The sequence below is a fragment of the Vigna umbellata genome, chromosome 5, assembly GCF_029865625.1.
Source record: "Vigna umbellata cultivar VRB3 chromosome 5, Vumbellata_1.0, whole genome shotgun sequence".
In the NCBI taxonomy this organism is placed as follows: Eukaryota; Viridiplantae; Streptophyta; class Magnoliopsida; order Fabales; family Fabaceae; genus Vigna; species Vigna umbellata.
This window is the reverse complement of record NC_142169.1, coordinates 37887081-37912876: the sequence shown is the minus strand read 5'-3', so window position 1 is coordinate 37912876 and position 25796 is coordinate 37887081. Positions and strand designations below refer to the sequence as shown.

The window sequence follows — 25796 nt, the reverse complement described above, 5'->3', positions numbered from 1 at the left end:
ACCTTCGTGGGTCACTCTCAGCACTTCCCACATTTCTTGAGTGGTCTTACACACAGAGATCCTGTAAAACTCGTCAACGGTTATAGCAGATGAAATACTGTTTCGAGCTTTCACATCATTTTGAAATCTCTTCTTATCTTTAGTAGTCTACTGAACACAGGGCTTTGGTTCCTGCATATTGTTAATATGAACAAAAGGGCCAAATGCAATAACTTCCCAAATATCAACATCAATAGGCTCAATAAATATTTGCATTCTTACCTTCCAGAATGCATAATTTTCACCTGTGAATAGGGGTGGTCTATTGATAGAAGCACCCTCTGCAAAAGTTTGATGTAATCCTGCCATTTGAATAACTATCAAATCGAGCTCTGATACCAATTGTTAGAGCGGCTATAGCGGAATGGTTAGCGTGGAATAACAAACCAAGAGGGGGGGGGGGGTGAATTGGTTTCAATAATAAAATGTGCCTTTTTAATTTCTACTCAATTTTACTTACAAAGCAGATAATATAAATGAATAACAAGAGTAAGGTTGAGAGAAATTTGCACAGATGATTTTATCCTGGTTCGGATCTTAGCAATCCTACATCCAGTCGCTTATCTCAAAACCAAGATAAACACTTCACTAATCACAAAATGATTACAAATTACAATCACAAAGAAACAACTTGTAAAAGTTTAGAAATCACCGCAGTAGTACTTCAACAGCTTCACAGACAAGAGTTTCTTTAGCTGAGCAAGAGTACACAATTCTCAATGATTTCAAAGATCTAGAGCACAAGGGAAGAGTTGCTATTGATGGAAAATGAGAGCCTATTTATAGACTCAAGAAAATACTCTTTCATTCTTCGTTTCCAGCCATTTAACGTTTTTAATCGATTAATATCATTGTTAATCGATTAAAACGAGTGCAACGACTAGTTTTAACGGCTATAAACTCCAACGGTCACTTTTAATTGATTAATTTACATTTTAATCGATTAACTAATCGATTAAAGCAAGTTCTAATCGATTATTACGAAGCCGCCTAGAGTTTTTCAGCTTTTATCGATTTAATCGATTATTACTGGTCTTAATTGATTAATACGGTACATTTTTTACTCCAAACATCAAATTTCAACTATGAAAGTACATGGAATCATAAAACTACTAAGAAGCTAAGTCCTAACCACTTAATTACAATTATTACAAAAGCTTTATATAATAATACAAGTCTTCAAATGATCTTCTTGAAACTTATACTTCTTGACTTGATTTGGACATCATCAAAACTTCTTCTTCATCATTTTGCTAACAAATACTACTTCAGCAATATCTACTACCCTGCAAAACAATTAAACGTTTTTTTACGCTAGTACCCATTTGAACTTGGGTCCTGTCTTGTTAGTTTCAGAGAGTTGTTCCTTGGGGATTCACCTGTACTTTCCTTTTGCAACACCAACTTTTCTATAGTAACAATTTCTAACATTATGACCAATATTGTTACAATAAAAGCATGCATGAGTAATAGGTTTACTAAGATCAACAAATTTCTTTGAAATAGACCTATTACTTTAAGCCTTATAACCAATTCCTTGTTTGTAGACAACTCTACCAGAAGCTCTTAGAACAACATCTAGGTTTTCTTTTCCCTGTGTGAATTTTACTAGAGTGCTAGTCAAGTAATCAATTTTTTCAATATGAACAGGACATTTTTCACATTCTTTTTCAACTATCTTTGTTTTAGTTTTGACTATCTTGGCAGACTCTAAGGCATTTTCTAACTCCTCTTTCAATTTTTCATTATCCTTTACCAGATTATTAATTCTATGGTCATAATCCCTTCTTTCAAAGGCTAATCGATTTACCTTATATTGGAGTCGCATAGCCTATGTGTGTATTTCCTGAAACACATCTAGCAGCATGTCATACTTTACTTCTATCGGCTCATTTTCAAATTCCTCATCATTGTCATAATCTGTTCATGCAGATCCAACCATGAAGCAAATATTTGACTCTTCTTTAATGCTGCAGTCCTCATCGCTTGAAGAATCAATATCACTATTTGACTCTTCTTTAATGCTTCAAGTTTGGACAATTTGGTTTGATGTGTCCTTCTTTTCCACACTCGTAGCATTGCACAACACTGTTTCTTGAACTTTTCTTTCCTTTTACAGCACCTACATAGTCAGCGGTGGAACTTTTATTTTTCATAAACCAATTAAACTTCCTTACCACCATGCTCATTATCTCTGTGTCATGCAGTTCTATTTCTGAGTCAGCTTCAGATTCAAGATTCTTTGCAGCTTTCTTTCTTGTGGCCTTTAGAGCAATTGATTTCTTTTCTTCAATTTCTTCTTCCTCCTTTAGCCTTCCAAGCTCCAATTCATGTTCTCTGAGTTTCCCAAATAAGGTGACCATGTTCATGCTGGTCAAGTCTCTTGATTCAGATATGGCAATGACTTTCGGCTGCTAGCTTCTATTGAGGCTTCTCAATATTTTGATCTTGATTTCCTCCTTGTCAAAAACTTTTCCAAGAGCCATGAAGTGATTTACTATGTGTGTGAATTGCTTATGTACTTCATAGATAGTCTCTCCCGCTTTCATTCTGAACAACTCATATTCTTGTATGAGATAATTCTTTCTGGCTCTCTTTATTTCATCCGTTCCTTCATGTGTGAGTTCAAGAAGTTCCCACATCTCATTGGCCGTCTTGCATTGTGATATCCTGAAAAATTCATCCATTGTTAGTGCTAATGCAATCACATTTCTAGCCTTAACATCATATTGAGCTCTGCGGTTGTCATCTTGAGTCACTTAGAAAAAAATTTCAAAACAACTTTTCTATTTAAAACATGAGTAGGCTCATATGGACCGTTTAGAGTTGCATCCCAAACTCCTTTATCCACCAATTCAAGAATGATTTGCATCCTTATTTTCCAAAAAGCATAATTTTCTCCAGAAAATAGTGACGGTCTATTTGTCGAAGCACCTTTACCAAAGGTATGAGAATTGAAAGCCATTTTCCAGGTTCAGTCGATTTAACGAAAATAGTTATCGACTAGTTTTTCAAATATTTTATGAAAACCAGCTCTGGTGCCAATTGTTAAAATAGAATGGCTCAATTTCTCACACCATGAGAGGGGGGGGGGGGTTATTGGTGAAGTATAAAATAAAACTTTCAAAATCTTTTTCACCAAAAGAGATATGATGAGTCACCATTTTTCACTATACACTTAGCTTTCCACACCATACTTTGTTAGTGAATTGTGCTTAATTCTCAATTATTGTTGCATTTTCACTATTTGGGCTTAATTGCAAGACTAATTCTTATTTTCATTAATTTGAATTATTTGGACTTAATTATTTCAATTACTATTTGCAGGACAGTCACTGTTTGGAAGGTTGACGAAAGGTTTGAACGTACTGCACATAGCCATACGATCGGACACCGCCAGGACTGAACGGTTAGAGACTGTTTGACCGAGCGGTTTGACAAATGTCTTGACTGACAGGTCTGACAAAGTTGTGACCGAACGATTTGCCAAATTCACTACCGAACGAGCTAAGAAAGCCATCTTGGAAGCTTTGACCGAATGGCCTTTTGTAAGCCTGCACTGGATGGCCGAGCACGGAACGGTATGTGAAGCAGTGTACAGAGTGGAAGAGAATTCACACTACCGTACGGTCTGCTGAAGCCTTATCCATACGGTCTGTTGAAGCCTTGACCAAACGGTCATTTGAAGGCTGGGCCGAACGGTCTAAGTAGTGTTGCACCGAATGGTCAGAGAAACATGCAGAGCTTGATGACCGAACGGTCTGATGTTGTGATGAACCGAACGACATACAACTTGTCTTATGAAGTCTGCATCAATCAGTTCCGGAGCCTACAGAGCATCGTTGAACCGAACGGTTTGATCTCTTCATGACCGAATGGTCAGTTGATGTGACCAGAGATACTCAGCAGCAGTGTTGGAAGCACATTCTTGGACTTCAAGAGGGTGGCCACATCAATGGTGTAGTTTAATTTCATTTTAGAAGGAGATTGGGTCAAACCTTAGGACTTTCGGCCTAATTCTAGGTTACTTTGTAGGCAGGCCCATTAGGAGGGTATTTTGGGTCTTTTCGGTTATATAAAAAAACCCGAAAAGCAGATTTTTCTGCAAGTCTCCCAATCGCACTCACATTCTCTATTCTTGGGGAGCTTCTTCTTCCTCCTCCCCCTTTAGCGAGGTTTAGGTTTTGTTTCCTTTTTAATTTCATTTATTGAATCTTGTTTACATTGCAATACAAGAGTTGAAATCATTGCTGCATCCACTTTTCAGTTTCATTTTACTGTTCACTGTCTTCTTCACTGTTGCATTTTACTGTTCATCAACTATTTCTCTGCTGGTTGCGTTTTACTGTTCTGCGAGTTATTGTTCATCTCATTTTCAAGCACTGTTTCCATTCTCGTTTGCACTTTTCGGATGGCTCTATTGTTGCATTTACGTTTTAGTTCATGGTTTATATTGCCAATCAGCTTTGATTCCGTTTAGTATTCATCTATGTTCTTTTGAGTTGCATTTGGCTTTCGCGCCGCATTACATTTCATTTTGCGCTTTAAATTCATATTTTGGTTTGCTGTGTTTGGACCGTTCGGTCTGTTCGTGTTGGTCTTCGACTACCGTTCGGCTTTAGTTTCCCGTATATATTTTCTTTAGCTTATTTTCTTCATACCATTCGGTCTCACTATAGAACCGTTCGGCCTTTTCCTGTACTGTTCATGTTTACTTTTACCGTTCGGTTTCCAACTTTTCCTTCCTCCATTTCAATTTCCATTTTACTGTTTTAGTACCGATCGGTCTCCTCTCCAGGACCGTTTGGTCCATTAACAGAACCATTCGATCTCCAACACGCTTGTTGTTAGAAATCACTAGTAGTTGATCACCCCGGTCTATTAACAACAACCTTGCTCTTCAAGAAATCACTAGTAGTTGATCACATCAGGCAATCTTGTTTGCTTGGAGCTTTACCTCTTTCTGTAAGAATCATACTTTCTGCAAAAGAATATGAAAAAGTCAGAATCACAAAAGTCCTTACAAAAGTGAAATTCACATCAATTTATAGTATAACACATCTTTGACGCATTTTAATCGACTAAGCTACTAATGTAGTCAAATATAACAATTTTGTTATAGTAGTTAGCAGCAACCAAAGCAATTATTTGAATTCACAATTAATGTAGTCGAAAGACATTTAATGCTTGGTTAACATATTTAAAATATGACCGTTAGACAGTTATATCAAGCATTAACAAAATTTCAAAACAGTAACAGACTTAGTCGAATGCAACACGAATATAATCGACTATGTAACAATGTAAATCATAGTTTTGAAAAACTTTCTCTTTGAAAAATCTCACAGCACACACTTTGAAAAAGGTTTGTGCAAAGACATGAGTTTTAATCGACTCACCCCATAATGAAATCGACTTAAATTACAATTCAACATTACTGCTTGTGGTTTTTCTTATCCAGAAACATGTGCCATGCATTCATGTATAAAATCACATATACATCACAATGAAATGTAATGACCAACACAACAACAACACAATCATGTTCTCATATACACATATAACATGTAAGCATAGAACATGTAACACATAATTCACATGTGTTATTAATTATGTGTTGTCATAATAAAAAACTCATATATTACTGAGATTGTGGGTTCAGCTAAACCAGTGCTCCCCCTCTCAACAATCTCAAAATTTTATGTGAAAATCAAGTTGCTTGATTTTTAATCGATTCTATTAAGTGTTTAATCAAATATGTTCTAGGCATGTGTTTCTCTGTTTTTGAGATCACACTAAGTCGACTTTGGATTTAATGAAACTGATTAATAATCTTTGTTACGGGCTTTCTTGTTTTAAAAATTTGAATGGGCTTAAGTATACGTTTTTTTTGTTTGTTCGCGCGCTCATACATATAACACTTGTAAAAATGTGTTAGCATTTAGTATGTTATGTCTTTATAATCCTCATAACCCTAGAACTGAAGAAGAGTGTCCAAGAGCTCATTATCACATGGCGTCTTCATCTCATCACTCAGGAGGAAGTAGAGGAAAAGCAGTATCGGTTGAAAGAAAAGCAAGTCCTTCTGGTTGGATCAGTGATAGTACTACTACAGAAAGGTTCATGGGTTGGAAAAATGTCAAGGATATTACCCCGCACAAATCAATCGAGTTGTCCCTTTTCAGAAATGAAGGGTTCATATTTCCAGAAAAACTTGCTCATCAAGGTCTATCCACCTTTGTTCAGATGAAGGGTGATTGTTATTCAAATCTAGTTAATATTTTTTATAATAACCTTTAGGTTGTCAATAGTGATATCCACTCACGTGTAAAAGGGGTAGACATAGTGATCAATAATGATACTTGGCTATAGGTTGCTGGACTCAAGGATGAAGGATGCATGTCACACTTAACCGACTCGTTGCATAACAGGTTGACCATAAAAAGGCAAATGTTCAAGGATTGCATGAGGTATCTTGAAAAATACAAGAAAGAAAAAGGAATTTTGCATAGGTGGTTAGACAAAGAAGAGAAGATAATTGCATACATCATTGATGCAATAGTGTTAAGAATATAAACCAATTGGGTAGCTATATTCAAGAAACATATTATTGATGCTGGAATAAATAACTGGTGTAATCTACCCTATGGTGTAGTTATCAGCAAAATCCTGTCACTCAGCCAAATTGATTTTACTAGTGAAATCAAGATCACATGTAACAAAACCAATGAAATTGGAAAAGCAACGCTAACATGCATTGGTTTGAAGAAAACTATCTTGGGATGGATATTCAGTGATGTATAAACTCCAATCAAAGACAAAGATGAAGTATCTGAGTCTGATAATGAACAAATCTCTATATCTCTTAAGTCTGAGTTTGAAAAATTTGTGGTGAATAAGTTTGACAAAACCTCCAAGAGAGCTGCCAAGTTGAAGAAATCTCTTATGCGAATGAATGAGAAAATGGATGAAATTATTAAGAATTATGTGGAAAGCTCCACATCAACAGAGAAATCAACTTATGAGAATGATGAGTCCAATGAAGAGGATTTTATGGAAATATCTGTATCAGAATAGGGATATAGGACTACATGTTTTAGAGTCCTGTGATTACAGTTTAGAGTCTTTGTTTGATTGTATTCTTTTCTTTGTTTCTTTTGTATTGTTGGCTTTATATGCCATCTTTGTTTTGTTTCAATCTGATTGTAGTCCATGATTAAAATTTCAATGAAATAAGAGTTTATGTTTAACTCAATCTGTGTATGAAAAATTATATCTGTGATTGAGTAAAACTGATAGAACTTAAATCGATTACACTATGATTGTATGCAAATGTGTTACATTTTACTATTACATTCATATTTTTGCATACTCACACATTATCTATGATAATTCCTGTATTATACTAATTCTAAAATGCTTGATCTAGAAAGACTATGAAAGGTTTTGCAGGAACATTACTTGTTGGCTAGATGAAACTGCAAAGTCAACAATATGCTACAACAAGAAATCAATTCTGACTGGATTAAAATCGATTGAGTATCAATAGTGGTTTAAGGATTCAAAACTTGGAATATCTAATATCTTTAAATCTTGTTTTATGTACTATTGAATGTTAATTCTTCTTATATCTCTTTGCTCAACTAATATACATATTTTGAGATGATAAGAAATTAAATTGTTTTTTTTTGCTGATTGAAAATGTATCAATTTTTTATCTGATATTACGGTTACATATCTGCTTTGATACATTACTTGAAATATGCTTTTACATGCTCTGATATACATTATGATTACTGCATTGTGCATATGTGTTTTGAGATTGAAACATGCATAATGACACGGGGAGCATTGCATGTTATGGAACTGTTTTACATGTATTCATTTATGGGGGAGAATATCCTAAATCATGTAAATAATACTGTCAGGGGAGCATCATACAATGTTTTTATCTGATGCATCTCTATTGTGCTTGATTATCTATGTATCAATTATAGTGTGCTTAGCTTTTTTGCTAATGCCCAAAGGGGGAGAATTATGATTTTTCTGTAATTGGTTGATAATCTATATTTGATTTGTGCAACATGGTTGATTACTAATCATGGTTGTGCATCATCAAAAAAGGGGGAGATTGTTTAAATTGTTGATAGGGGGAGCACAGGTTTAGCTTAACCCAAAATCTCAGTAATATCTAAGTTTTTGATGATGACAACACATAATTAATAACACACGTATATTATATGTTACATGTTCTATGTTTACATGTCATATGCTTTTCTTTAATGTGTTAAATCTGTTAAAGCATATCTGAGTACATGTTTGAGCTATGTTTGTGTGGTTCATTGCATATCACTGTGTGAAATATGTGATTTTATATGTCTATGCATGACATGTTTCCGGGAAAAGAAAAATCACAAGCACTATGGTTGAACTTTAAATGTGTGGCAAAACAATAGTTTTAAGTCGATTACATTATGGGGTGAATCGATTAAAACTCGTGTGTTTGCACAAACTCTTTTGAAGTGTGCTGTGAGTTTTTTTAAAGAGAAAAGTGTTCAAAACTGTGCAAAAAGATTTCACTTAATTGAATGCATGCACTATGTAATCGAATAAGTTAGTTGATGGTATGAAAATCTGTTAAATACTGGTAACAACTAACATAACGGTCATATTTTTAAATATGTTGATCAAACATTAAATGATAGTCGATTGTATTAATTGTACATTCAATTATTTGTTTGACTTTTGCTAATTCTGTTGTAACTGATTGTTATATTCGATTATGTTAGTAGCTCAATCGATTAAAATGCGTCTGATATGTGTTATACTATTGATAATGGTTGATTTCACTGTTATTTGTGATTCAATATTGATACTAAATGAGCCCTTCTTGACTTAGAAACTTGCTTCAACTCTTGTTTTTAGTTAAGTTGTGAATAAAGAGAGTTGAGGTTAGAACTTATGATTTTTGTCACTAAATTCCTTTTATTTTTTAGGAAATTGGAATGATTTGGAAGAGGAGTTAAAGTACAAAGGAGTTGGAATCCAGAAAGGACAAAAAAGCACCAGAAAAGAAGGCTACAAAAGGTCACAAGACGCCTGGTTGCCCCTTTTTGGGGCCCTCAGCGCAGGATGTCTTGTATGGGCGCCTAATTGCCCTTTTCTAGAACCCTCAACGCAGGATGCCTCGTAGCAACGCCTGAGCACCCTTCCTAGGGCGCTGAGCGTCATCCTCCTTGTGTTGCACACCGCCTGGTTGCCTTTTTCAGGACCCTCAGCGCCACTCCTCTCGTACCAACGCTTGGCTTCCCTAAGTAGGGGCGTTGAGCGCCAGCGTGTTGGGCTTGGACTCTGTTTTCTGCTCTATTTAAGGACTTGTTAATCCTAGGGTTTGCATATTTGGGCAGTAGAGACGCAGAAACACAATTTTTTACTCTCTGGAGGCAAAATTGGATGCGGGAGCTCTCCTATTCAGTTTTTAGGGTTTTTCTATCACTTTCATTGCATTGTACACCTAGTTTCTCCATGATTATGGAGAACTAAATTCATTTGTTGTTGGGGAAGATGTAACCTCTTTTGAATTTGTTCTAAATTATTATATGCTTGTTTCATTAATTGTTAGGGATTTTCTCCTTTGCTTTATTGGAAAATACCTAGAAACCACGATTTGGAGAACTTCTCCCAAAAGCAATATTGCCCAGGGATGGGGATAAGAGGTTTGGTTGTCTTAAGCTTCTGTTCGTAATGCAAAATTAATTATTAGGGATGCAAGGGATTGTGGTCTAATTATTAAGGATAGGCTTTCTTCGTCGAGGGATCGAGTTTTAAGTAATTTAGATATTCACATTAACAATTGAATGAAGAAGATGATTTCTTATATGCATGACAATAAGGATGGTGAAATCTAAACCCCAACAACATACTCATCTCATATTATCAAAATCATCCATTCACTTTTGTGTTTTTTCCCAATTGATCAAATTGCATTCATATTTACTTTTTCTGTATGTTGCATTCTAAACCAATGAAATTGTTCTTAAGTCTTAATTAGTTAAGGTATTACATGACTGTCTAGTGTCGTGAGTCTTATGGGATACGATACTTGGTCTTACCATTTTATATTACTTGATACGATTCGATACACTTACCGATGTGTTAACAACTATAAATTGACGCAGATTTGAATTCTGTAAGAACTTTTGGTGATTCTAACAATTTCATATCATTTACAGAAACATGTGATCTTATAGAAAGAGAGGAAAATCTCCAAGAAACAAGATTGACCGTGGTAACTTGTGATTTCTTGAAGAGCAAGACTGTTGTGTTTCAAAGACTGATCAAATCTGCACACTTTGGTGTTACTGCGTCATCAGATTCTGAAATCTCGTGAAGATTGGTTTGAGTTCCCTGTTGTGACTACAGGAAGAAGAACGTGTGTGTTCTTGACTTTGAGGGTGCCTCAAAGGGGTTAGACGGTAGAAGAGGGGATTCTTGCTGTTGGTATTGTTGTTGACTTCCTATATTAGATTAGAGGTTAGAGAGGTGTTTTATATTTTTGACGTGAGGTCTCTATAAAAACCTTGTTGTAAAAAGCTTGATCTTTATAGTGCATTGGCTTCCTTTGGTTGGAAGGACACTGGATGTAGGCTTGGCCGAACCAGTATAAAAACTCAATGTTTTAGTTTTCTGATCCCTACTCTCTTTTATTCAATCGATTACTTTCTGTACTTATTCGATTAAGTTTCCGTTGCATTGAAAATCTTTTACCGTGCAATTCAAGAAAAGTAGAAAGGCATCAATTTTTGTTAAAAAGATTTTAAAAACTTTTATTTTTATACTTCGCCAATTTCCCCTTCCCCTCTTGGTGTGAGAAATTGAGCAGTTCTATTTTAACATACTTTGATGATATTTTAATCTATAGCAAAGGTCTTCAAGAACACCTTTACCATGTTAAGAAAGTCTTGCTTCTTCTTAGACTACATCATCTCTTTGCCAAATTTGACAAATGTACTTTTTGTCAAGAAAGTGAAATTTTCCTTGGATTCAAAGTTGGGAAAGAAGGTGTCCATGTTGATCTTGAGAAGATCAAGGCAATCCAGGAATGACCAACTCTAAAGAAAGTAGGGGAAGTAAGAAGTTTCCTTGGTTTAGAAAGTTTCTATAGGCGATTTGTGGAAAACTTCTCTACTATTGTTACTCCCTTCAACGAACTTGTTAAGAAAAATGTGTCACTCGTATGGGTGAAAAACAAGTCTTAACTTTTGAAACCTTAAAGCATAAGTTAACATATGCACCCATTCTAGGCTTGCTCGATTTTACCAAAGCTTTTGAGCTAGAATGTGATGCATTTGGGGTAGGCATAGGAGTTGTTTTAATTCAAGAAGGTGATCCCATTGCTTACTTTAGTGAAAAAATTCGGGGACCAACATTGAACTATCCTACCTATGACGAAGAGTTATATGCCCTTATTCGAGCATTGAAAACTTGGGAGCATTATTTGGTATCTCGCGAGTTTATTATCAATACTAACCATGAATCTCTCAAGTAACTTATAGGGCAAGGAAAATCAAATAAAATACATGCAAAGTGGGTGGAGTTCCTCGAGTAGTTTCCTTATGTCCTCAAACATAAAAAGGAGAAAATTAATGTTGTTGCAGATGCTTTATCTAGACACCATGCATTATTATACCTCCCTAATTCTATCATATTTTTTGAATTACAAAACTAACCTTTTATAATTACAAAAATAACCTTTTTACATTTTAATCATAATTATTTACTTTAACCCTAAAATCTATCTTTTTACCCCTTCTCACCCACCTCCCAACCCTCTCAGATTCTCACCCAAACTCCATCACATCCGTTTCTCATCTTCCATTTTTCCTTCATATTCGTTTTCTTCCTCCTTCAACGGTTCGGCGATGGGGGCGGTGCGCAGCGCGGCAGTGCAACAGTGCGGTGGTGCGGCGCGACAGTGTGGCGGTGGTGCGACATACTTCTTTAAACGGATGTGAGCATCCGTCAACGGATGTTAACAGCCGTTTAAAGATTATACGGTTTATATTTTAGGGTTTTATTACGCACCTTCACGCCTCTGAACCTCTCACGCCTCTGAACCAGCACCTTGAAGCACCACCACACTCACGGCTGAAGATGAATTGTTGTCCCTACTTTCAATCTTACTAAAGACAAAGTCCACCACACTCTCACGTCACAATTCTATAAAAGAGAAGAAGAAGTGGAACATGAGAGACAACCCAAGGGTAGTGGAACGTAAGAGACAACCTGGGAAAAATAATAAAGAGAAAGAGGAAAAAATGATAAAGAGAATGAATGTCCACGTGAGATTTTAAATAATATTAACCCTAAAATTTTAATAAGGGTAAAATAGGAATGAAAAAATAAAGAAAAGGGTAAAAGGGAATAGGGTGGTGGAGGAAGCAAGTTGTGATGGTGGAGGGAGTAACACCCCAACCCAAAATGTGTAGCTCGACTTGCTTTTGTTGATCAATTACAACCCATTTCAAATTGGCTCAATTAAGCCCAATTAGCTCTGCACAGAGAATCAATTAACCAAATCCAAAATTTGCAAAAAAATTAAAAAAGATTTAAAATAAAATTAATAGAAAATATAACTTATTCTAAAAAAATATTTTATTTTGTTTTCTGAATTTTTTTCTAAAAGGAAAAATAATCTAATTTCTTAAAAACTAATTTATTTACCATAAAAAAGAACATTAATCCGATTTTATTAAAAAGTCCTTTTTACACTAAACTATTATATTTCTAAAAATTAAAAACTAAATAAGAGACAATAGTTTTCACATATAAAAATATGAAAAATCTAAAGAATTATCATATATATATTTTATTATTAAAGGAAGTAGTTAAATATGTGTTTAAATAAAAGAGGTTGTGAACTATTGTTTCTTTTCTTTGCATATGAAGTAAGAGATTTGACATTTTAGAAAATATTAAGAAGGTTTAATGTTTTGGTAGGTAATTATTTTCGTCCAGAATCTCAAATAGGTTCCCTTCTTTTTCGGCTTCTCAATTGGGTCCTTATTTTTGTAAAATTGAATCAAATAGAGGTTTGCTGTCAAATTGAAAAGACGCCATTAAGGAGGGTGTTACGTGGCTTGCTAATAGTATACATGTTTAAGGGAAGTTGACATGCTGACGTGGCATGTTGACACCCTGGTGGTCGACTTGATGGTCGGTCATTCGGTCTGGTGGTCAACCACTCACCAGGCCGACCGACAACCAAACTGAGTGGCCGACTACTAGGCCGACCGACTATCAAACCGAGTGGCCAACCACCAGACCGACCAACACCACTAGGACGACCACCCACCAGGGCGACCGACCACCTGACCGAATAGCCGACCACCAGGCTGACCATCAGGCTGACCACTAAACTGAGTGGCCGAATAAAAGGCTGACCACCAGACTGAGTGGCCGAATAAAAGGCCGATCATCAGGCCGACTGCCAGAATGAGTGGCCGACCACCAGACCGAGTGACCGACCACCAGGGTGTTAGCATGCCACGTCACCATGCCAACTTCCCTTACACATGTATACTGTCAGCATGTCACATAACACCCTCCTTAATGGTGTCTTTTCAATTTGACGGCAAGCCTCTATTTTATTCAATTTTAAAAAAATAAGAACCCAATTGAGACATCGAAAAAGAAGAGAACCTATTTGAGAGACGAAAATAGGGACCTACCACAAACATTAAACCTATAAAGAAATGATTGTATACAAACACTTTCTCCATACTTTCTCCATTAAAATCTAATGAAATTTCAAAGGAAGAACAAACTTCACATGGAAAATCTCTGGCTCACTTTCAGTCATTACACATGAAGAGATTTGACATTTTACAGATTGAGAAAACTATAAAAACATTTGACATTGCTTTGAACAATTTTCCATATTATCAGATTCTTCTCCCCTTGTTTTCTTGAACAACCCCTTCGTTTCCAGCCAGCATTATATATTTATCCCTCCTTGTAAGGTTGGTGCACTCAAATCCCAAAGCATAGCCCAACTGTTTCTGTATGTGATTTGCCACTTCATGACTTGACCTTCCCCCAGCACAAGTGAGTTCTCTAGGAACCTTTTCAAGGATCTCAATGTCATATTTAGGGCTAGGGTTCATGAAAAAGAAAAATGGATCAAACACCTTCAGGCCACTTGCTGTGGTCCCATAGAACATGCTCAGATGAACATTCACAGCCACAGGCACAATCTCATCAGCCAGTTCTGCAAACAAGGAACTGAACCTTAACAGATAGGGCTCCCTACAAGTTGTTCCTTCAGGAAACACCACCAAATCCCCTTCACCAAGCAACCTTTTCATAGTTTCTCCATCTTCTTTTCTGTCCCTTGTCAGTCTTATGGTCCTAATAGGGGCTATACACTCAGACACCTTGCTTAAGCTGTATGTCACTGCTGTCAAAGGCCTCCCCAAACCTGAGCTCAGAAAAATTGGATCCAAGAGAGTCCTGTGAGTGCAAACATAAAGCACCCCTTTATCTGACTCTGATTTTTTCTGGTTATTGTCTTTGAAATCCAGTTTCAACCCACACCACATTCCTAATGCCAATGTGAATTTGTAACAAAGGAACACACCCAGAAATATTCTGTAAATGGCCATCACAAGTCCAATTGGAAGCCACATGAACATACACAGAGTTGCTGAAGGAGTAGGCAAGAATGCAAGTCTTCCATCATGAAATACTAAGGGCTTTGGATACTTGTTCCTTGGCATCACTTTTCCCTCATTCATCACCACATAAGCCTCCTACATCATTATCATTTACTTAGAATAAGTAATGACAAAATGCATAAATTGAATTAATGGTGTTGGATGCATTGCAGACTAATAATGTTGTACCAACTGAAATAAATACACCAGAAGGTGAAATAATAACGTTTACCTGTGGACTTACACATCTTTTATTATATCATAGTCTTTCCTTTTCTATGTTTTATATATATATATATATATATATATATATATATATATATATATATATATATATATATATATATATATATACATTTATATATATATGAAAAAAATATTTTAACAAAATTTTTTAATAACATTTTGATACAATATACATATTATTCTTTTATTAATTTATTATTTATTTATTATTATAATAATGTATTCTAAACTCAGAAAAATTCAATAAACGAAAATTATGAATTGTGGAAATGTTTTCGTTACCGTATCATATTACCCAAAGGTATTTCAAAATGTTGTCGGTGTCCTTTTTTTGGTTAGCTCGTGGTGAGGGGTCCCTGCACCCTACGAGGGTATCAAAATCTAAACCAATATGAATTCATGTTTTGGGGCCTACTGACATGCATATAATATATATATCATTATTTGAAATTAAGAAAAATTATCAGTACAGTGAACATCATATACTTATTTGTGTTTGATATATAAAAGTAAATTTTAAATTTAAATCATTTTCACGATAAAATTTGTAATTATGTATATATTTTAAATTAACATTATCATAAAAATTTTTACATATATTTTTGTACAAAGATATATACATTTTGAAGATGACATTAAACAATAATAAATTATATAATTGTAATTCAATTACAAGTGAACAATAAATTTAATAAATAATAAATTTTATTAATTATTTATATTTATTTTCATCATGGTGTACACAAAACATCATCTATGTTTTTACACCCTTATGATAATTTATCATTACTTATCTATTTCAAAAGAGTCAATTTTCTAAATTTACTACAAATGTAAAGAAAATTAAGAAAAAAAACTAAATGGTGAAATACGGTATTCTGTCAAATATGAGATCTTCTAGTAGACCAAGAATTAAAGATAAATCCCTTAAAATATTGAAGTTTATTTTATGAAATGACCTTTCTTAATATATGCATATTTCCTTCATACTTGGAATCTAGAATTTAATCCTTGAAGAAACACATAATCAAAAGCATAGTATATCCATAAGAAGTAACTAGGTTCAGGAGATACCTTGCAAAGAGAAATAAAAAGTTGATCATGAAGGCTTGTGTTACCAATGCCAAGGTCAGGTTTTGTATCGCCAAAATAATCCTTAAGGGCACTGTGCTTCACAAGAAAACCAGACTTAGAGAGAAAACCAGTGAAATAAGAACCAGAAGTATGCAACTCTGTGGCTATAACAGCATCAGCATTCAAATACTCCTTCAGAAATCCTTCCACCATCACTCTAGGCATAGTGGAGAAGAAAACCCTGGACCCTACTGAAGCAACTACCTCATAGGCCTCAAGATTAAGGTTCTCCAAGTAAAACTTTGGTAACACTGCCCTTGAAGTGTTCTCCATGTCCTTCACTTTGAGTCCACAAAAGGAGATGAAGATCATGAGTCTGAGCTTCATTTCATAGTTCAGAAACCACAGTATAGGACATGAACAAAGCAAGAGAAATGCCCTGAAGATGCTTCCACCTTCAAAGGCAACCAGCATGAAATAGGGAAAGAAGGAACGAGTCCTTAAGAGGACTTTGTGGAAGTCACAAGCAAGGGTTTGAGACCCTCTACCCTCCAAATCACACTTGACAATATCAGAGAACGAGGAAGGTTGTTGCAATGCTTTATATGAAAGATCACCCCAATCAAAACCGTGGCTTTTAATTTTCCTTGCTACTCCATAACATGATTTAACAAGCACCTGGTTCATGACCCAATTTGCAAGCCTTAGCAACTCCATGGACGACACCATTTTTTCAGTTTCTCTTATCACTCTAATGTTTACGCCAACATAAATATGACAGAGAAACGAGTGGTTATTTCTGTCATCAGAAAGTGGCAGAGACACATTTATAGTATTAAAATAGATAGGTGCAATTTGCTTTCTATATATATAATTTGTTTTATCTTTTATATTCTCTATCTTTTTTTCAATATTTCTTTCGGACAATGACAATATTTTTTTAACATTATTTATCTCATTTTGTGATTAATTCAACATCAATAATAATAATAATGATAAACATTAAGATAAACATAACAAATAAATAAGGCATAATACCCAATTTTGTCCCCACTTTGGTTCGGAAATCTCAAATTAGTCCCTTTATAGAAAAGTGAGTTGAATGGATCCTTACTTGTAATTATTTGACTCTAATGAGTCCCTTCCGTTAAATAGAGGGAAACGGAGTTAGTGGACTGATGATGTGGCAGTCGTATTTGGTGAGGTGTCAATACGGAATAGTTTGGTTGCTTACGTGGTGTTAGGGTTCCCATTTCCATTTGTGGTTGTATTAAAAATTGGGGATAAAGGTTTTAGGGCTCATTTGTTCGAGACTAGGGCATGACCGAGAAAGAAGGCAGAGGCAGGCAGTGTTTCGAGATTACAAGTCATCGCGGGAACTGGTGAGAACTTGTAGACAAAGCATTTGTGAGTGGACGACCATTGGTGGGGTAAATAACGAAAAGCGACTTTGGAAGGTGCGTTTATGGTAGGTTTTGTTCTATGTTTCGTTGCTTTCGTTGTGGTCCCCCCAGAAGTTTTGATTTATTTTATGGTTTGTCTGTGTTGTGTGCCCCATTGTCAGTGCATTTGCTTTGTTTGTGTTGCGACGTTGTCGTTGTGGTCCCCCTTCATAGTGTGTGGTACTGTGTTGTGGCATTTGCTTTATTTAATGTCATAAATGTGGTTTTGTTTTGTTTGAGTTGTTTATGGTCTGTACAGTAGTATGTTTATGCTTTGTTTTTTGCTTAGATATCATTTGGGTTAAGGGTTAAGCATAGATTAACTAACTGTGACCAATTTTATATTAGATAATATGGCCAACTCAGACATTGAAGTCGTGTTTCACCATGGGGGAAAATTTGAGAATAATGGGACATTTGGATATCACTATGGTGAAACCACAACTATAAAAATAGACCCTGATCGATGGAGTTATTTTGAAATATTAAGCATTCTAAAGGAGATGGGTTATAGGAATATAAAGGACTTATGGTATTCATTGGGTCGTGGTCCTGTATTAGAAGATTGTTTGGAACCTTTATTAGATGACAAGGGTGCTTGTCATCTGATCAATATTGCTATGTTGAATGGTGAAGCTCACCTCTATGTTATACATAGGGTGTGTGAACCTGAGTATCTTCTGCAGTTGGAATGCATATCTGAACCCCAAATTGATAGACCTAGTGTTGAAGGAGAAGTTGAGAGAGAGAGTGGTGATTTGGAAGTTCATAGACCCAGTGTTGAGGGAGAAGTTGAGAGAGAGAGTGCTGAAAAGGAAGTTCAGATAGAGATTGGTGTAGCAGATGTTGAGGCAGTGGGTGAAGCAGAGGGTCAGACAATAGCACCTGCTATAGAACCTGAATCAGAAATGATAGAAGTTGAGGTTGATGTACTGGCTGATATAGAGGGTATGGTAGAGGATGTAGAGGATGTTGGTGTGGAGGATGCAGTGGAGGATGTTGGTGTGGAGGATGTTGGTGTGGAGGCACAGGTTGAGGTAGATGATGTTGGTGTGGAGGCACAGGTTGAGGTAGAGGACGTTGGTGTGGAGGCAGAGGTTCAAGTAGAGGGAAATGGTGTGAATGTAGACGTCCAGTCTGATGTGGAGGGGCAGGCAGAAGTAGAGGGTGAGGTAGAGGGTAATGGAGTAGAAAGTGATGAGTATGATGTTAGCAGTTGGAATGGGTCCGAAGAGGATGTAGTGGGATTTGATATATTTGAAGGTACTAATGAAGTTGAAGTTGGTGGACCTAGGGGTTTATCTGACAGTGATTGGGAATCCGACAGTTTGAAGAGTGTTGTGGAAAGTGATAACACAGATGATGACAGGGATGACCATGGGGATTTTGGTGTTTTTTCAATGCCCAAAAGTATGGAACAATATAAATGGGAAGTGGGCACGTATTTCAGTGACAAAAAAGAATTTACAGAAGCTATAAGAACCTATGGAGTAGAGAATGGTAGAAAATTAAAGGTTTATAAAAATGACAAAAGAAGAGTGCGTGTCAGATGTTGTGGGGCAAAAGGGAAATGTCCTTGGAATGCATATTGTGCATATAAGGCAGCTGAAAAGACATGGCAGCTAAGGAAAATAGTAGACAACCACACTTGCAGTAGAGAATTTAACATCCGTCTAATGACTTCAAAATGGTTGAGTGGGAGGTTAGAGAAGACTATGAAAGACAATCCAAATATTAATCTGTATAACCTCCATAACAAAGTTTCTAAGAAGTGGAACATTGGTGTTTCACGGTCGACAACCTGTAGGGCAAAAGCAATGGCATCCAAACAAATAGAAGGTGATTTTAAAGAACAATATAGAAGAGTGTATGACTATGCCAATGAGTTGCTTCGGTCAAATCCTGGTTCAACTGTGAAAGTTCATGTTGAACCTAATGAGGACACTCCAATTTTCAAGAGACTATATGTGTGTATGAAGGCCTGTAAGGACAGCTTCGTGTCATGTAGGAAGATTATAGGTTTGGATGGCTGTTTCTTAAAAGGAAAATTTGGAGGTGAGTTGTTAACTGCAGTAGGAAGAGATGGGAATGACCAAATGTGTCCTTTGGCATATGCTGTTGTGGAAGTTGAGAATAAGGACACTTGGAGTTGGTTTCTACATCTTCTCATTGATGATCTTGGTGGTGTGGAGATTTCTTCAACCATCACATTTATGTCAGATCAACAAAAAGTTAGTAACTTATTACCATTGCCATCTTTTTTTATGTTTTAAACCTTCATGTCTTTTATATTAACTTGTATAGCTTAATGTGAATAGGGACTTTTACCAGCCTTACAAGAACTTCTCCCTGGTGTGGAGCAAAGGTTTTGTGTGAGGCACATCTATGCTAATTTCAGGAAGAGGTTTCCTGGGCAGATTCTAAAACGTCTACTATGGAAGGCAGCAGCATCAACACACCCTCAAACATGGGAAGCAGTGATGAGAGAAATTAAAGGGGTGAATCCAGACGCCTTTAAATACTTAATAGCCATCCCACCAAGGTATGCCAATCCACATGCCTTTAAAATTCATTGCTCCTATTAATTGTTGTTTGGGTTCATAGCTGATATTTTGCACTTGTTATTTGTGTAAGTAGATTTTGGTCACGGTCAAGGTTTACAAGTAATGCTGTTTGTGACACCTTAGTGAATAACATGTCTGAAGCATTTAATAGTGTAATTTTACATGCAAGAGGTAAGCCCATCATCACAATGATGGAGGACATTCGTCTGTACCTCATGAAGAGATGGGCAACAAATAGAAACAAAATATCCACATATGAAGGTAGTATTTGTCCAAAGATTAAGAAAAGATTTGACAAGGAACTGCACCTGACAAAATACTGGATACCTAGGTATGTTGATTTCACTGCACTTGACATTACCATTTCACTGATTTCTCTTTTAAACACTGATTTCTCTTTTAAACACTGATTGCAGTTGGTCTGGAGAGAAAATTTTTGAGGTCAGACACATTTCAATGATGAGTGACAAGTATGTCGTTGACATTGATAAATTGGAATGCAGTTGCAGAAAGTGGACTTTAACAGCTATCCCATGCTGTCATGCACTAGCTGCCATGACATTTATCAACATCAATGGACAAGACTACGTGCCACATTGGTTTACAAAGTCAACCTACCAAGAAACATACATTCCAATCATCTACCCTGTCAATGGTCCTCAGCTATGGGAAACAACTTCTCACCCTGATGTGTTGCCTCCAACTAAAAGAGTCTTGCCTGGTAGACCAAAGAAGAAGAGAAGGCTAGAGCCTTGGGAGCTAAAGAAGGATGACACACAACTGAAGCAAAATGGAACTCGTAAGAGATGTTCCATATGTAGACAGGTTGGACATAAAAGAAATAGTTGTCCACAAGCTCCTCCAGCAAACCAAACTCAATATCAATCAAGTGAGCAACCTGCAACCCAAGCTGAACAAAGTCAGCCAATTACTGGACCAAGTCAACTTACTCAGGCATCTACAACAGAAGTTTAAAACTGATTTAGGAATTTTGTAATCCCAGACATGTATGTTTAAAACTGACAGTATGTTTAGCTTAAGTGATGGGTATTTTGGTATCACAGACATGTATTTTGTAATCACAGACATCTAGTTGGTTTGATTATGATGTAATTATGACAGCTTTTGTTTTCATTCTGATGTAATTATGACAGCTTTTGTTTTCATTATGATGTAATTATGAATGCTGTTTGGACCTTTGCTGTTAGGACCTGGCGAGTGTATGAGAGAAGAAGATATAGGAGGGATTGGGAAGGGAAGCATACGGTATAGGACGAGCGTTCTGAGCGAGAAGGGAAGCATACGGTATAGGACGACCGTTCTGAGCGAGAAGGGAAGCATACGGTATAGGACGAGCGTTATGAGCGATAAGGGAACCATACGGTATAGGACGAACGTTATGAGCGATAAGGGAACCATACGGTATAGGACGAACGTTATGAGCGAGAATGGAACCATACGGTATAGGACGAGCGTTATGAGCGAGAATGGAACCATACGGTAGAGGACGAGCGGCATGTAGAGATAACGAGGAGCGACGACGGTCGTCCTAAGCAAATGGGAGCCGAGCGTCCTGAGCGTCCTGAGCGAGCGGAGCATGGACGAGCGTTTTGACCAGCCAACAAGGGGCGAGGACGACCGTCCTCAGCGAGTGGGAGCACCAGGACCGAACGAGCGGCATATCAATTTCTCATTATATTTTCTTCACAGATTTTGGCATATCAATTTCTCATTATATTGTGATCACAGCTTTTTGGATTCAATTTATATTTATATTTTGTTCACAGATTTTGGCATATCAATTTCTTCTTCAATTATATTACAAACACTGAAAGTGTGTTGTACCTGTTACATAACTCTTTATTTGGATTACAGAAGTACTATTACAAACACTGAAGCCACTTCCTCATTTTATTGTAAATTCAAACTATCTAACAGAACCTTCAATTCAAACCATAATTTCAGAACCTTGAATTCAAATTTCACCTTAATTTGATAACATCATATTACAATTTGTCCAAAGTGCTCTTACATAAACTATCTAACAGAACACATCATGGACTTTTAAACAAAATACATACAACAATGATATTAAACAATCCCAGAAAACATATAATTGTTATTAACATCTTCTCCCTTTTTTGACATTCCCTAACACATTTCTCCAGACTATTAATCTTCCTCCTTTGCCTTGCAATAGTACCAACAGTATCATCTACGCAATCTTCACTAAGCCATTTAAAGAAATTGCATCCTTGAAGTTCTTCATTTCTTGTCCGCTTGTAGTTAGGGCAGCCCCAGAATTGTTTCCCCTCGTTCTTAATTGTTTTTGCCACTCTCAACACAGCAGCCTCCCCACAGTGGCAAATTTGGCTTCCAACCAATCCTCTGGATGAACCACCGCGACAGCTACCCCATGAGCAAGACGAACAACCGTGATTCGAAGACATTGCGAACCCCAAAGAGCGAACCCGAAGGAACGAACCCCAAACAGAGACAACCACTGACAACGAAGAACAAGTCGCCAACCGCGAACCACCACTGCTCCGTCTTCACTGCTCCGTCTTCCCACGATCACTGCCTGCCTCTGTCTTCTTTCTCGGACATGCCCTAATCTCCAACAACTGAGCCCTAAAACCTTTATCCCCAATTTTTAATACAACTAGAAATGAAAATGGGGAACCCTAACGTAAGCACCATAAACGCACCTTCCAAAGTCGCTTTTCGTTCTCAACCAGTTCCCGCGATGACTTGTAATCTCGAAACACTGCCTGCCTCTGCCTTCTTTCTCGGTCATGCCCTAGTCTCGAACAAATGAGCCCTAAAACCTTTATCCCCAATTTTTAATACAACCACAAATGGAAATGGGAACCCTAACACCACGTAAGCAAGCAAACTATTCCGTATTGACACCTCACCAAATACGACTGCCACATCATCAGTCCACTAACTCCGTTTCCCTCTATTTAACGGAAGGGACTCATTAGAGTCAAATAATTACAAGTAAGGATCCATTCAACTCACTTTTCTATAAAGGGACTAATTTGAGATTTCCGAACCAAAGTGGGGACAAAATTGGGTATTATGCCAACAAATAATATTAAAACATTATCAAAAATGTTATCAAAATATCTTTCATTTTTTTATTTCGTCAACACACATTAATGGGTGAGACAGACTTTTGCATCGGTTAAGGACACGAGTGTTCAAATTATTCGTGGAAAACTGTGATGACCTTACGTTTTACTTTTTTAAAAATAACAAGATTCAAAATTCATATATTATTACTTAATTTTAAAACTAAGTTAATCTTATGACTTGAGTAAAATAATAGTTTTAATATTAATCAGAATAAGCGACAACAATTCAATTCATTCACTGCAATTATAAGAAAAGAATGAATTACTGTTCCGATAAAAGCAATGAGACGTTAATAAAGTTGCTTTAGTCAACTTATAGCACACAATGGGATGCTCAAAATGCATGGAGTAGCTAGAGGAGGGCCTGATCCGGCAGTTTATATATCGGTACCTTTTTTGGCTATGGGTAAATTTATAGGATGTTTCAACACTTTTAGTGGTAGTGCCTATGTTGTTACATTTCTGGGCATATTCTTATAATAAAATTAGTAATTGAAAGACTGTGGTCAAATCTTTAACTTTAAATTCAACTGATTCTATTTTGGGAACTGAGACGTCTTTATGAATCACGATAATATATTTTGAGACATCAGAAATGGAGGAAAAATATGTTTGAAAAAAAAAATAGATTAAAACACTAAATTTTATTGACGGATAAAAATTCGTCAATAATTATTAATTACCTAAATTTATAAATAAATATAGTAAATATTATGATTTGGTCTTTTTTTTTCTTTCTTTTTTGTTGTTTATAGTTGTTGTCATTATTTATCGTCATTGTCGTATGTCATTGTCGTCGTCTATCAATGTCACTGATGTCTATGGCTCCTCTTCTTTCTCAATCATTATCATCTCTAATGTCGTTGCCATCAACATTATCATTGTCGCTATTATCGCCGCCTCTTCTTCCCCCTCCTCCTTCTCCTCTTCTTTCTGGTTCTCCTCTTCTCTTTTTTTTCCTTCTTATTCTTTTATTCTTCTCACTCAACGACAAAATTATCAATGTATTTTAAAAAATTCAATTACCAATAAAATTAGCGATAAAATTTTAAAAAGTTTAATTATTAATAGATTTATCAACAAATTAAAAAAATTCATTACCAAGTGATTTACTAATAAATTTTACTATAACATGATGAAAACAAAAGCATAAACTTTGACGTCCAATTTATAAACAAATTTTAACAACGAAAATATTTCTCGTTAATAAATATTCTGCATTAGGATGGATTCAATTGTAAGAGAAATATTAATTTATAATTAAAATTATAAAATTTATTTATAAAATCCATTGATAAATTTTATTTATGACGATTTGTTTCTATAAAAAATTAAATTTTACTGATGATTTTTTTTCATCTAGTAATGAATGAGGTATTTAAAAAAGAAAATATATATATATATATATATATATATATATATATATATATATATATATATATATATATATAAAAGACAATGCAAAGTTTTGTGTTAATGACTTTAATTTTTTTCTTTTAATTATGTAAAGTATTTGGATTGGTTTAGTGATGTTAGAATAATATCTTTTACAAAGAGTTTGTATCGATTTAGTTTCCTCTAATATATAAAAATATCACTACTGCACAAATTCTCTTCAACAGTGTGGATTTACGACAATTTTAGCGAATGTAGTGAAACCAAAATGCGATGACATTTCGTAAATGCAATGAAGTTAAATTTTTTAGAAGTCAAATTACGGTGTTTTCTATAAAAACTGTCGTGAAAATTTAAAAATCACATCAGTTATACCTAGAACCATCGTGGAACTGATAAATCATGACAATTAAGTCACCAGGAAGTCATAAAATAGCTGACAATGGTTAAATTTTTTTTACCTTTTCACTTCCCCGCACATGCATGTTTCTTCTCTCGTCCTACTATAGTTGAAGCCCACTACACTACCACCCGCATAATTTGTCACTTTTGTTTCATTTCTCTTAGTCACCTTTTTTCGCCATTGTTCTTCCTCGTTATTTTTCCTTTGCCACCTCATTTCGTCGTTCTCTTTGAATCAACAAAGTCGCCTCCTCTCTCTTCGTTCTCTTTGAATCAGCAAAGGTGTCATCATTGTCTTTACTCCAATTTAGTGTCTTCTCCACTCTCTTTGGTCTAGCCTAGTGCCACCGTAGTATTCCAGGCCCGCCACTCTCTCTTTACTCTTTTGACTTTCCTTCTATTATTACTCTCCATTCCAAGTAAGTTGGCTATTTGATTAGTATTTGTTATTTACAAATTACATATGATTTAGAGATGTATATGATTTATATATATTTGATTAATTTTATTATTTAAAGATATTTGATTTATTGAATCCAAAATTCCTAGTTATATTTGTTGAATGTATTAGTATTAAGTTTGGAGGTGTCCAACCCTTGATAAATATTATTTATTGTTTTATCTTGTACTATTTCATTGAGCAATCTTTAGATATGCATTGATAAAAAACTAATTTTGATCATGTATCTATAAAACATAAATATGGATTGAAGTTAGATTAATTTACCACATATAAGTGATGATTACGAGAGAGGGGTGGAAGAGTTTATACATTTTGCT

General features: G+C 35.7%; 2 protein-coding genes across 2 annotated transcripts; one reads left to right on the top strand and one right to left on the bottom strand.

Moving 5' to 3' along the window:
- Positions 1-13797: 13797 nt before the first annotated feature.
- Positions 13798-16895, bottom strand: LOC124838869 (glycerol-3-phosphate acyltransferase 1-like). The gene is made up of 2 exons (XM_047314578.2): positions 16074-16895; positions 13798-14849 (listed from the first exon to the last, which is right to left on the bottom strand). The coding sequence occupies exons 1-2, from the start codon at positions 16800-16802 to the stop codon at positions 13983-13985; spliced, it is 1596 nt and encodes a 531-aa protein (XP_047170534.1). The 5' UTR covers positions 16803-16895; the 3' UTR covers positions 13798-13982.
- Positions 16896-17868: 973 nt separating this feature from the next.
- Positions 17869-21151, top strand: LOC148198292 (uncharacterized). Its single transcript, XM_088115743.1, has 5 exons — positions 17869-18265; positions 18308-19746; positions 19834-20057; positions 20153-20410; positions 20496-21151. The coding sequence occupies exons 1-5, from the start codon at positions 17869-17871 to the stop codon at positions 21052-21054; spliced, it is 2877 nt and encodes a 958-aa protein (XP_087971869.1). The 3' UTR covers positions 21055-21151.
- Positions 21152-25796: the final 4645 nt, after the last annotated feature.

Excerpts from the sequence above, each read along its gene's own strand:
- LOC124838869 (XM_047314578.2), bottom strand. The coding sequence starts at position 16,802 with ATGGTGTCGTCCATGGAGTTGCTAAGGCTTGCAAATTGGGTCATGAAC. Across the intron at positions 14,850-16,073 it reads TTTTTATTTCTCTTTGCAAG|GAGGCTTATGTGGTGATGAA; the intron begins GTATCTCCTGAA and ends ATAATGATGTAG.
- LOC148198292 (XM_088115743.1), top strand. The coding sequence starts at position 17,869 with ATGGCCAACTCAGACATTGAAGTCGTGTTTCACCATGGGGGAAAATTT. Across the intron at positions 18,266-18,307 it reads AGGAGAAGTTGAGAGAGAGA|TTGAGAGAGAGAGTGCTGAA; the intron begins GTGGTGATTTGG and ends TTGAGGGAGAAG. Across the intron at positions 20,411-20,495 it reads ACAAAATACTGGATACCTAG|TTGGTCTGGAGAGAAAATTT; the intron begins GTATGTTGATTT and ends CACTGATTGCAG.